This window comes from Eubalaena glacialis, chromosome 2, assembly GCF_028564815.1.
Source record: "Eubalaena glacialis isolate mEubGla1 chromosome 2, mEubGla1.1.hap2.+ XY, whole genome shotgun sequence".
NCBI classification, from domain to species: domain Eukaryota; kingdom Metazoa; phylum Chordata; class Mammalia; order Artiodactyla; family Balaenidae; genus Eubalaena; species Eubalaena glacialis.
In genome coordinates this window covers 19,217,173-19,230,663 of record NC_083717.1, presented here as the reverse complement: position 1 = coordinate 19,230,663, position 13,491 = coordinate 19,217,173, and the positions used below count along the sequence as shown (strand labels likewise).

General features: G+C 42.2%; 1 protein-coding gene and 1 pseudogene across 1 annotated transcript in view; both read right to left on the bottom strand.

The window, feature by feature from the left end:
• Window positions 1-13,491, bottom strand: part of APBB1IP (amyloid beta precursor protein binding family B member 1 interacting protein) — a 99,586-nt gene that overhangs the window by 22,433 nt on the left and 63,662 nt on the right. The window contains exons 8-9 of the mRNA XM_061181617.1: window positions 7,174-7,260; window positions 1,749-1,892 (exon numbers count right to left, since the gene is read on the bottom strand). Coding sequence (XP_061037600.1) covers window positions 1,749-1,892; window positions 7,174-7,260 — 231 coding nt within the window. The remainder of the gene's footprint in view (window positions 1-1,748; window positions 1,893-7,173; window positions 7,261-13,491) is intronic.
• Window positions 3,777-5,653, bottom strand: LOC133085741 (CBY1-interacting BAR domain-containing protein 1-like; annotated as a pseudogene).

Sequence of the window (13,491 nt, the reverse complement as noted above, 5' to 3'; positions counted from 1 at the left end):
GTTTTCTCTTCCTGTACTGTTTTTGTCTAATATTTTGACATTTGGGAGGAGGAGTTCTACCATAATGTTCTGTATAATTTGTGTGGGTGTCTATTTTGGAACTGCATCTCTTTCTGATGAATTTTAGAATCAGTTTTCGAACTTCAAGTAAAAAGAATCCTATTGAAATTTTTTTCTTGGAATTGAATATATAGAAAAATTGGGGGGAGAATTAATATCTTTTCATCTAGCAACATTGTACATTTCTGTTTATTCAGTTCTAACTCATTTCCTTTATTAAATTTTCTATTTTATGCCATATAAGATCTTGAACCTTTCTTGTTAAGTTTATTGTCAGGTATTTTGTATTTTTTTGTTCTTGCAATGCATGGAATCTTTTGCAGCATATTTAATTTGCATATTGTTTATATAAAGGAAAACAATTTCTTATTTGGTAAGTTTATTTGGTCCATTGGGACCAAACTCTTAAGTTTTTCAGTTGAGCGTCTTATATTGTCTGGTAGACAATCATGTTGACTGTGAATAAAGAGAGTTTTGCCTCTTCTTTTCCGGTAATTATACTTGTTATTCTTTTTCTTGACTTCCTGGCTAGTTCCTCCATCAGTATTAATGGGAGCAGAGACAGAAAGGATGCCTGTCCAACTCCAATGTGAATACTTCTAATTTTTGTCCCTAAGTGTGTTGTTTTTGATAGGCTTATATGTCTCACTTATATGTAAATGCCAAAGACATAACATCTCTAAAATAAAACAAATAATTTGTGGGTCAACTGTTATGCCCCCCACGTTTGGGACTGGAATGAAGATAGCACAGATGGGAAAAGTATGAATTCTAAGATTGAGACGAAATAGGAGTGGTAGCTGCTCTGGACCAAGAATTTCCCATAATGCTCTCCTGCATTCCACAGAGATAACAGTCTTCTAACTAGTGGGAATAGCCCTGGATAGTCACTATGACTTCACCTGCAAGGGATGTGGGTCAAGCCTTATTAGAAGCAGCCTGCAATTTGAAAATATGCCATTGGGGGTGCCCTGGATTCGGCAGTGAAGGCAAGATGCTTTGGCTTACTCCAGATATGGAAAGAGAGACAGCCTACAACTTTGCAAAGGTGAGCAAAAGATGGAAATGGCCATCCTCTAAGAAAGGTCTTAGAAAAAGCTAAGAGAATGAGAGTTAAAATTACATTTCAAAGAAGACAAATTTACTATGTGCTTGTAGATTTGAGGCAATAATCCTAAATCACCAAGTAGAAGTGAAATGATATCTAAGATACTCTGCTAAATTAGGCAGGGAAATGCATATAATACACTTCAGAGAACAACTTAAATATTCAAGTTATAAAAGCTAAAATCTAAATCAAAATCTATCAAGACTTCTAACACCACTATGATTCCAGATAAAAGAAGTTTTACTGTAATGACTACAGAACAATAGAGTAAAAAGCGGGGGGGGGGGAAAGTCCTCAAAGATCGATATGTAAAGAAACAAATTAATTTCTAGAAAAGTGCTTCAGTCATAATTTCTGAAACCTGACTTTAAAGTAGATAAAACTCTTCACCTTCAAGAGAGAGCAGTGGAAAGATTCAGGATTTCTGTAATTCTGTCCTAATAGGATATGCATCTGTATAAACATTGTAGTAACATGAATCTCACAGCAAAGTAGAATGTATTTAAATTACCACCTGAGGATTTCTTTATTTTCACTTTCATGAAATGCCTTTTTGCAAAAGCATATTTTTTTTTCTGACCTTAGTCTTTCCTTTGGGGACATAATAAATTCCAGAAGCTCGTAAAAGAAAATAGCGCCTTTTCCAGGATTTCTTCCCATCTTCTTTCAAATAAAGAGCTCCCTCTAGTTCTGGCACAATGATGGATGTTCCACAGAAACTCTCCTGAAATTGAGATTCCAACGATACAAAACCCATGAAAGATAAAACACATATTTTGTTCACATTTAAACAAACTGTGGCCAACTAGCCTTCAAGCTAAAAATCGTTTTGTCTACAGCTTTGATTGAATGCATATATTTGCCATATATTTGACATTGCGTACCATTTGCCAAAAGACAGGAAGAACATGGTGGTTGAGTCTCAGCTCCTGAGTTAGACTTCCAGGCTTCCTGACCACTTAGCTCTGTGACCCTGAGCAAGTGGCTCAACCTCGGTGCCTTTACTTGTAAAATCAGAGTAACGATAGCCCCAACTTCATAAGGAAGGTTGTGAGTACAATCTTGGTACTCACAAGATATAAAAGTAAGCATTACATAAAGTCTATTTCTGTTACTATAAGTTGATAAATAGAAAACTTATTCCCGTACCTGTAAGTGAAAAAATTACTATTTCACTGCTAGTAAATGGAAAAATTAAAATATACAATTCTATACATAAAATATTTGTACATTAATATTTTATTTTTGGCATAATTTTCTTTTCTTTTACATTGAGATACAATTGATATAGAATATGTATTAGTTTTCGGTATACAACCTAATGATCTGATGTATGTATACATTGCAAAATGATCACCATCATAAGTGTAGTTAACATCTATCACCTCACGCAGTTACACATTTTTTTTTTCTTATGAGAACTTTTAAGATCTACTCTTTTTTTTTTAATTTTATTTATTTATTTATGGCTGTGTTGGGTCTTCGTTTCTGTGCGAGGGCTTTCTCTAGTTGCGGCAAGCGGGAGCCACTCTTCATCGTGGTGCGCGGGCCTCTCACTATCGCGGCCTCTCTTGTTGCAGAGCACAGGCTCCAGACGCGCAGGCTCAGCAATTGTGGCTCACGGGCCTAGTCGCTCCGCGGCACGTGGGATCTTCCCAGACCAGGGCTCGAACCCGTGTCCCCTGCATTGGCAGGCAGATTCTCAACCACTGCGCCACCAGGGAAGCCCCTAAGATCTACTCTTTTAGCAACTTTCAAATACACAATACAGTATTGTTAGCCATAGTCACCATGCCGTACATTACATCCCCAGGACTTATTTATTTTATAACTGGAAGTTTGTACCTCTTGACCCCCTTTAGCCATTTCATGCATCCCTACCCCCACCTCTGGCGACCACAAATCTGTTCTGTGTATCTATGATTTCAGGTTTTTTTTTTTTTTTTGGTTCCACACATAGATGAGACATACAGTTATTTGTCTTTCTCTGTCTGACTTATTTCACTTAGCGCTCAAGTTCCATCCATGTTGTCAAAAATGGCAAGATTTCCTTTTTGGGGGATAGTTTCTTATCAAAGAAGAAAGAAGACAATTATTAATACAGTAGTATCAGAAAAGGATAGTGACAAAGTACATTTTCTAGGTGATGTTTAAAAATCAAAACATGCATAGAATTATATAATTCTTAATAAATTTCTTTTAAAAGCAGTGCAATAAAATTACATATGATTCTATCTTTCAGTTCAAACACTCAAACTTATTTTTCACTTTGGTTTTTTGTAACTCTCAACCTCCTTTCATTCAGTCTCATAAAAGCAGAATAAACTTAATTTTGCATCCTTCAAGTAAATGTATGTGTAGTGGAGCTGGGTGACATCTTTGTTCATATCTTTCCCAGTTTCCCCCAGTTTAGCTGGTATTAGTTGCCTTGTCAATAATCTCTCTCTCTTTTTTTTTTTTGGTCAGCATAAATTTCCTTTAATAATTTCTACATTTCCAGTAGGATTTCATTTTGAGGTTTAACATATCAAGCCAGTATAAAGTTTTACAGTTTTAGTAATTCTGGATTCCAAGTCATTTAAGATGAAAATGGAAACGCAAAGTTTACTTAAGAAATTTCATTTTCTTCTTTGGTAACATCTAAGTCTTCATCCTCTTCATCATCATCTTCTGCTTGTTGATCCTTTTGTAGTCAACAGGTGGATACCTGTCCTGTTCCAGATACACACTTAGCTGACACTGATCTCTGAAGACGTGACTTTGAATTTGCTCTTATGATATCTAAATGGGATGAATAATCTGGTGGATACAGAGAATTTCAGAAAACCTCTAAATCTTCTTCATCAATCTTTTGTGTATTTTGGTAGGTAGTAGTGGAGACGTCTAAAGCTTTGCCATGAAATAACATTTCGATAGTGATAAATTCTGAAAATATAGTCTTTATATTCTTTGCTTTCTGCTTTTCAAAATTGTCAGTAGTTTCCTCCAGATGACGAGTTGTTCGAGTAGCATCCATTGTAGCTCTTTGTAATTCAGCTTCTTTTTTAAAAATTTATTTATTTATTTATTTATTTATGTTTGGTTGCATTGGGTCTTCGTTGCTGTGTGCGGGGTTTCTCTAGTTGCGGCAAGGGGGGCTACTCTCTGTTGCAGTGTGCGGGCTTCTCATTGTGGTGGCTTCTCTTGTTGCGGAGCACAGGCTCTAGGCGTGCGGGCTTCAGTAGTTGTGGCACACGGGCTCAGTAGTTGTGGCATGCGGGCTCAGTAGTTGTGGCTCATGGGCTCTAGAGTGCAGGTTCAGTAGTTGTGGTGCACGGGCTTCATTGCTCTGCAGCATGTGGGATCTTCCTGGACCAGGGCTTGAACCCGTGTCCCCTGCAGTGGCAGGTGGATTCTTAACCACTGTGCCACCAGGGAAGTCCCTGTAATTCAGTTTCTGCCTGTGAAATAACATGTCGATCAAATGGGTTTCTCTGACATGTTCTTTCTGAGTTAACTGTTTAGCTCCTCAATTCTTTGCTGTTAATGTTGCTTTGAGGTCATCTCGTTTCATTTTTACAATGGCTCTGTAACCGAAAGTGGGGTCCAGCTGCTTGCTGCTCAAAAGTCATTAAAGAGGCCAATCTGGTGGAAAGGAAAGTTTGCTTTATTTTGGATGCCGGCAACCGGTGGGGAGGGCGGACGCCTATCCAAAGGCCGACTCCCCCCACTGACAGTCAGAGGGCAAGAGCTTTTATAGGTGGAGGGAGGGGGCTACATGCAGAAGCAGCACAGACGGCTCTGACCGTCATCTTGACATTGATCATCGGTGGTCTGATCAGCGTCATCTTGATTGTTTTAGGTACAGTTAATCTTGAGTTCCAGGGTGGGTTTGTTTCCATTTCTTTGAGGCCAATTCTCGGAATTGTGGCAGCTCATGTCATGGCTACAGTCTGGTCATCATGTAGTTAACTTCTTCCACCTGGTGGGGTTTTCAGTACCTACAAGACAGCTCACAGGATGTGGCTCAGAATGTGATCTACAGCCCTTGAGGAGGAACCAAAGGTCCTTGACTTTGCTTAATGACTAAACTATTATTATTTGGTCTCCTTTGACTGTTTTCCTTTGTTTCTGCATTTTCTCACTTCTCGGATTAAGCTTATTCTTTGGCTAAAGTTTTTCCACAGACAAAAGGCAGGCTGAGGACATGGGGGGGCACAGACCACAGGGTCCTGCTCCCTTCCACTTCCATAAGCTTGCAAAGGTTCGACTACTTCGGCTTCAAGTCTTTCAGCCTCTGCTTGTCGATAATCCTGAAGTTTGGCAAACTCATCAGCCAAGTTTTTCAGGCCCTGCTTTAAATCTGGGGTCTCCATAGAGGCTCACACGTTGATTTCATTCCCCAGGAGGTCTGCTCTGTCTCCGCACATAAGCAGCAGCGATCTGGCACAAAACGCTTCTCGTCCTGGTTTTCCAAGCTGTGCCTCCACATCTGGCCTCGCGCATGGCGGAAGACCCAGGGCTGGGGCCTGACCACAGGGGCTCCGAGGCGCCCAGGCGTGCGCGGGGACGGGAGAGCCCTTCAATGATCTCTTAAATTCAAGCAGATTTGGGGTCCAAATTTGAAATCAGGATAATGCTGATTTTTCACAGCATAACATGCTTTGTATTTTCTTTCCCATCCTTTGGAAAAACTTTGGAAAAACTGCTGAAGTCTTCCAACAAGACCTATTCAGGCAATTGTATAAATCAAGGCATAACCAGTCCTTGATTTACAGACAGCTGCTGATGCAATAAGCATTGATTAACAGCCAAGGGCTGTGTCAGGAAACTGCTCACTCCCCTTCCATGTCTGTCTGTGTCCATCACTGCTCGGGATGCTCAGAACCTGAATCTCCCTGCTGCTGGGGATGCCTGGTGCTTTATCTCCCTCAACTCAACCTGGAGTCTCTTTGATAAATGCAGAAAGAATGTCCCCACTCCCACCGTTGGCCTCCCTGGGAAATACCGACTGGGTTCTTGGTCCCAGGAACCAAAACTTGTAGCATGTCTCCAGGACCTTGGGAGTGCGTGGCAGCAAGGTTGTAGGGCCTGCTCCATCGGGAACAGGGCTGGGAGAGCCGGCAGGGCTAGAACCCTGTGCAGGGGTCTGGGCAGGCCTTGGTGCCTGGGAGAGGGTGCCCTTCAGCATCAGTGAATTGTCTCCAGGTGGGAATGTGGGCCAAGGTGTCAACAGGTCTTCTGAGTTTTCAAGAGAAGCCCCAAATCTCCTAACTCAAGAAAAGGTCAACATGTTGTCGGGGACAACAAAAATCTGTCTGGGGCTCCCATGCCCATTTGTGACCTGTGATCTGGCATGCATCTGCATTAGGGGCGGGGAACAGAGCCTCGATTTTGAGCAAAGTTGCTATGTGAAAACTCATCAGAAGTTTCAGAAAATCAACCGTCAAATGAACTTCTGGAACACAGCCCTGTAGTGATAATCCAGACATGTGTACCGTACTTTACACACTGTGCTTCCATTGCCTCCCTAAGTCTTTGTAATAATTCAATAGGATATAGGAAACCAAGGTTCTTGGACTTGCCCAATAACACATGAAATTCAACAGGCAGAGCCAAACTCGGATCAGATCTCTTAACTGCAATCTCATACTTTCTACCACACCTGGCTGCTGGAAGGGCACCTTAGAATTCACTGCAAAGAAGTCACGCCTGACTTCTGTGGAGCACATTAGCAATGAAATATATGGTCAGAGATGAGTTTTATGTGGATTCATGTCTTTTACTCAAGAATTACCAATCCAACTTCATGAAGAGTAAAATATATTGTCTAAAGCAAAACTTTTTAACAACTGACTCCAAGAACCAGTTTAATTGTCTAAATAGCTATAATTTAGTAATAATTTGATTTTAAAACCCCAAGTTAAAATTTCAGTGTGTCTCAGAATCGCCCATTGTTCTGAGAAGTAAATCATTTAAAAATACAGTTAACTCTCTTTTCTTCTACTCTACAAAATTAAACATACCTCAAGCAAGGACTCCTTGTTCTTCGCATTCATTTTCTCATTTGTTTCCTTGCTTTCTTTTTTTCCTTTGTTATCCAAGTAAAAATTCTAAATAAAATAGTAAAAGATCAGATCAGTAAGTGTTCATTACCATGGTAGCCACTGCACGGAATTCGCGGTCTTGCTGGAGAGAGGAGACATACCTGGAGGAAGTAAACTGTCGACCACGGTGTATGGTCTCTGTCAATCAAGTGCTTATGGAGGGACTTGCTGAGCGCTGACCACTGCCCCACTGGCCAGAAGTAACACCTTCCCTTCCTCCCAGAGTGCACATTCAATGAAGAAACAAGCAAAGAGAGAGACCACTAGCAAAGGATACAACGTCATTTAATTGTTAAATTCCATGGTCTAGAACATGAGTCAAATGCTGGAAGCTGGGAGACCCCAGTGCCCTTGGAAGAGCCCAGAACCAGAGGATGGTAGAGCCCGTGTCCCATGTCCCAGACCTTTGATCACCATGTAGGATCCCAAGGCCTTGAGGACTAGAGATTCTGGCTTATCCAGAGAAGCATGAAATCTGGATTTTCATAAGCTTTGGCAACTAATTTTAATTTTTAAAATCCACGTGGGTCCATCACAACATAAAGTTTGCTACTTGGCAACTTCTAAGGACAGAGAGAAGCAGAAAGGGCATTTCTGGAAAGAGAACCAGCTTAGCAAAGGAAAGAAAGACCACAGTTTAGAAGCACTCACGATTTTGGGGGAGTACCTATTACGTGCCAGATACTCAGCCAGGCGCTTTGCAAACATCACCCCCAATCCTAACAGCAAGGCTGTGAGGTAAGTGACAGTACCCCCATTTTACAGGTTAGGAAACCGAGGCTCAGCAAGGTTAAATAGCTAGGGCACTGCACCCTGAATGAACACCAGGGGCTGAGTGTGTATGATGTGTGTGCCCTTACCACCACACCACACTACCCCTGAAATTGAAGGTCAGTGAAGTTCAAGGGCAGAGAGACTAAACCTACTCTAATTCCAGCAGCTCCTGACTCAGGGAAGCAGGACCCTCGCCCTCTCCCGTGATTATCTCTTTGGAACATCTGTTTGTGGATTGTGTCAGGCATGACCACTGCCACAGTCAAAGTATTTAGCACTTTTATGTGGAAATGTAGAGTTTGTAAAATAGTGCCTGAAAAAAATGTATTAAAACTAGAACATAAACTCATGGTGCATAGTGACTAAATTAAGGACCCTCCTGAGTCTAAACACAAATGTTTATTGACACGATGGGAGTGTTTCTCCAAGTGTGATCCCCAGACCACCTTGATGCTCCATAAAATGCATGTTCCTGGGCTCCCAACCTACGGAACTGGAATCTCAGGGGGCCTGGGAATCCACACTCCAACACACTTCCTGGATGATTTTTACTTACACTGAAGTTTGAGAACAGAGTGTATTGGACAGAGAGGAAGCAAACCGCAGGCAAATAAAATTTGCAGAATTAGGAGATCTCCTAGAAATAGAATGCATAACAATGGCAACTTGCTAACTTAAATAGAGGAAATAAATCAAGTACAACTCCTTCCATAATTCTTATTGAATTATCTTTTAATATGTTTTTAAAGAAACTTTTACGTGTTATTTGAAAGGACAGCATAGTGTGAATTAGTGTGATTACTCTATAGGGTTTGGAAACGATTCTAATTTTACGTGTTTGGCTTGAGGACGGTGACTAATGTAATATGTAACATATGCCACGTGCCAGAACGCTACACTGAGGCCTTACAGGTATGCTTGTCATTTCATCCTCACAGGAACCCCACAATGTAGGTGCGATTGCTATTTCACAGATAAGGAAACAGAAGGATTAAGTGATTTGCCCAAGGACAATTAGTGCCAGAGCTTTGAGGTTTTCAGGACTTTTCTCAGCATTAAAATGCTCTAAACACCATAGGAGAGAACCCAGTATAACAGTGTGGATGGACTTAATACCACTGAACTGCACACTTAAAAGTGGTTAAAATGGTAAATTCTATGTTATGTGTATTTTGCCAAAAACAAACAAACAAACAAAAAGTGATGACCTAGTTGAGAGTGAATGCAGTGTGCTCCTAGCAAGCACACTGCTTTAGGGCCCTGGAAAAAGTGTGAGCCTGTATGAGTTGAAAGAACAGACAGAGACCGTGAGGGAGACTCCAGGGCATGTGTGTTTCATCATCATCTGGGAAAAGGAGGGCACGTGTCGCCCTCTGCAGGACAGATAAGGGAAGAGACTTTCTAAACATGAAGGGTCTCATTTTATGAGGTTATCATGAAGGGTCAGGACGTAGCCGTGTCTTCTCTGAGAACCCTCTCACTTCTTCGGCTTCTGAATACCTTTGTTTCCCCTTCTAAGTGATAGTGCTATATTGTGTTTTTGTTTTAATGAAAATGCAAAAAGCACAAAGAAAATCCAAGCTGGAGATCACGCAGGGCAGTCCTTAGAAAGGACAGATTGCTCTTGGGTGAGAATTTGGAGTGCTCTGCAGCAAGCAGCAGAATTCAAAAGTTAATTATCTGTTGGGGACAATCTGAGCGGAACAATAAGGGAACTTTAAAGTGGGAAATGAGACTTTCAGTTACAGCCTGCCTCTTTTTCTCACAGCTTCTGAAAATGCAAGATTTGAGAGCAGCAGGATAGGACAGAAACAGCAAATACGTTACATTTTTAATATCACCTTTCTGGAATAAAGAGTAAATCAAACAAACACTTATCAATCCATGAGTAAATATTTGTGCGTACCCTTTGCATGCAAAATATCACTGTTCTTAAGAATCTTTCTATCACGCTGAAAAGATAAATATAAGTAGATGGCTATATATCTGTAGATGGGGAACAATATAAGACATTGCATAAATGCAAAATGAGCTAAGTTCTATAGGTTTTCAGAGAGGAAGAACTCACTGTGAACCGAGATGATTAAGGAAGACTTACAGAGGAGGTCAAAGCTGGAACTTTGCCTTGAAAGATGTTCATATTCAGAAAGGGAAAAAGGAATAAAGAGAGCGTTCAGGGCAGGAGGAAAAGCATGTAAAAAGGCCCAGAGTTAGATAAATATTGGGGCTCTTTGAAGCAACCTAAATGTCCATTGACAGATGAATGGATAAAGATGTGATATATATTTATACAATGGAATACTACTCAGCCATCAAAAGAATGAAATAATGCCATTTGCAGCAACATGGATGGACCTAGAGATGATCATATTAAGTGAAGTAAGTCAGACAGAGAAAGGCAAATATCATATGGTGTCACTTATTTGTGGAATCTAAAGAAAAGGATACAAATGAACTTATCTACAAAACAGAAATAGACTCACAGACATAGAAAACAAACTTATGGTTACTAAAGGGGATAGCGAGGCTGAGGGGGACAGATAAAGTAGTAGTCTGGGATTAACATACACACAGAACTACATATAAAATAGGTAAACAACAAGGACCTACTGTATGGCACAGGGAACTCTACTCAATATCTCATAATAACCTATAATGGAAAATAATCTGAAAAAGAATATATGTACGTATGTATGTATAACTGAATCAGTTTGCTGTACACTTGAAACTAACACAACACTATAAATTAACTATACTTCAATTTAAAATAAATATTGGGTGTCTTTGGAGCACCCGTAAACAAGCAGCCTGGCTAGAACTGGGGTACACCTGATGAAGACCTGACCATCACTCTCAATTCCTCTCTTCCGCCCTGTGTCAGAATTCACCAACGCCCGTCACCTAGTGATGACTGTGCAGTGCCTCCCCCCAGAACGGCCGGAGCTCATTTCCTTGCCCCCTTACGTTGGGTCTGGCCACGTGACTTGCTTCGGCCAACAGAACGTGGGTGGAAGGGACAGTGCCTCCATCTGAGCAGAGGACCTGAGAGGCGGCGTTGCGTGTTTCCACTCATTCTCCGGCACGCTCGCCCTTCACCAGGAGGAGAGTGTATCAAGGTGGCTGCTGGTCCGAGGACAATAAAAGGCATGTGGAACTCCCTGGATCTGACTCGCATTCTGGAGCCGTGGACAGAGGACCCGATGACCGGCAGGCCCCAGACAGAGGAAATACCTGCTACTCTAAGCCACTGGGATTCTGAGGTTGTGTTCATGTCTCCAGCCCTGACTGATACACATGCCCACACTGGTTGGTCGGGGGCTCTGGGGCACTGAAATCAAGAGCAGACTTTCTTTTAAAATAGAAGCCTCTCCTGGAGGCCGTAAATGTGATGCCTGTATGATTTTCCTTCCAGCTGGGCCTGGTCCCGGATGGTCAGAGAGGAACCTTGGCAGGACAGGGAGGTTGAAAAAGAGGAGGGACGCCGTGAGGTCATTTTCTCCCACAGTGGCTGGTGCCCTTCTACACCCGAGGGGAAGTGTGACACTGTGGTTCTCTCTCTGCCCCTCACTCGTGCAACCAAATAAACCATCACCACTGCCAAATTTCGGTTAAGAAATAACAAACGGTGGAATGAAAATTGCCTGAAATATCAATAGTGATGATTGTTGGAGTGTGGGAATGTGGATGATTTAACTTTCCTTTCTTCTACTTTTCAGTTTTTCTTCCAATAAACTGATATTAATTTTGAAGTCAGAAACATAAAAGATATTACTGAAAGAAATGAACAGCAATACAGCAAGCAGGCGACCTTACATTAATTTGTTTTCCCAATACCTTCTCTGAAAAAGAGATTCTTCGGGCTCCTAGCAAGAAGAACAGCTAATGTTAACACCAGGGTTTGTCTGCCTCTCCAGACACAGACCTCAGGCCTCACGCATCTCTTTCGGTTTCGGGCCCCCACGGGTCTTTGCACAGTGGGAGCTGTATGTCAGCGCAGCTGGGAAAACAAAACTCTTTGGGTTACGGCTGAGTTTCATTTGTTCATTTGAACATCTGGCACTCTTTTAGGATGAGCAGACCACCCCGTGATTACAGTCAACTGGGAAGAGGGACTTCCCTAACGCCAACCAGACTGAGAAAGTAGGAGAAACTCAGCTGCTTCGTCAACAAAGTTGCTTTAATTAGGACAGTAAGGTTCTACTGCCCCAACCTACTTTACCCCAAAGAGGCGGGACCACCTGGGCAAAAGGGTCCCTGTCCTGACACCAGGAGGGTCCCTACTCTGCCCCTAACCCCAGGTATTTCTACTCCCCTACACTGTGAACCTAAAACTGCTCTTAAAAATAGTCTATTATTTGGACTTCCCTCATGGCACAGTGGTTAAGAAGCCGCCTGCCAATGCAGGGGACACGGGTTCGAGCCCTGGTGCAGGAAGATCCCACATGCTGCGGAGCAACTAAGCCCACGCGCCCCAACTACTGAGCCTGCGCTCTAGAGCACGTGAGCCACAACTAGTGAGCCCACATGCCACAACTACTGAAGCCCACGTGCCTAGAGCCCATGCTCTGCAACAAGAGAAGCCACCGCAATGAGAAGCCCGCGCACTGCAACGAAGAGTAGCCCCCGCTCGCCACAACTAGAGAAAGCCTGCGCGCAGCAACGAAGACCCAATGCAGCCAAAAATAAATTAGTTAGTTTATATTAAAAAAAGAGTCTATTAAAAAAAAAAGCTTACTCATGTGCTTTGTAAATGGGATGCTCCTGGGAATCAAATGGCCGTGGAACTGTATTTTGGTTCTACTGGCTAGCTTATTAAAATGCCAAAATTGATAATATGCTGGACATTGCATTCTTGGCAACTATTTAAACTTACGATGAAAAATTCTGAAACATTTTGCATGTCAACATACAAATGTGTGAGGTGGTACATCACTTCTCAAACTTGTTCTAGGGGGTTTGCAAGCACAAAAGTTTGATCTTCATTCACAGAGGCAGCCTTCATACAGGTCAGCCATAAGGGGCTGTGTGGGAAGAGAGTAAGGGGGTCACTGAGAAGGAGGGCAAGGACACAGCTTGTGGAGGGACAGAGGGACAGAAGGAGCTAGAGGTCCGAGGGAGATCCGGAGCAAAGATGCTCTCGACTGTGGTCCCCACAATATTCCATTTCCAGTGCCAGCCCGAGAAGCCTGGTCATGCTTCCATGAGATGCCTCTGTATCCTTTCAATAATCATGTTAAAAAGTTCTAGGTAGAGCAGTTTCTCATGACCAAGCGATCCCCAGTGCCAGTTACGGCAGTGTCTGCACACCCAGGAGTCAGCAGTAGCTCTGAAGAAACACTGATAGTCTTGGATCCTCATCAAGGTTCACGAGTGAGACTCCTATGTGGTTCCTTCCTCTTGGGCATGAAGCTAAAACAGTGGTGTCCCAAAGTAGCTATTCAATGGACGGGGTGTAACAGCAGC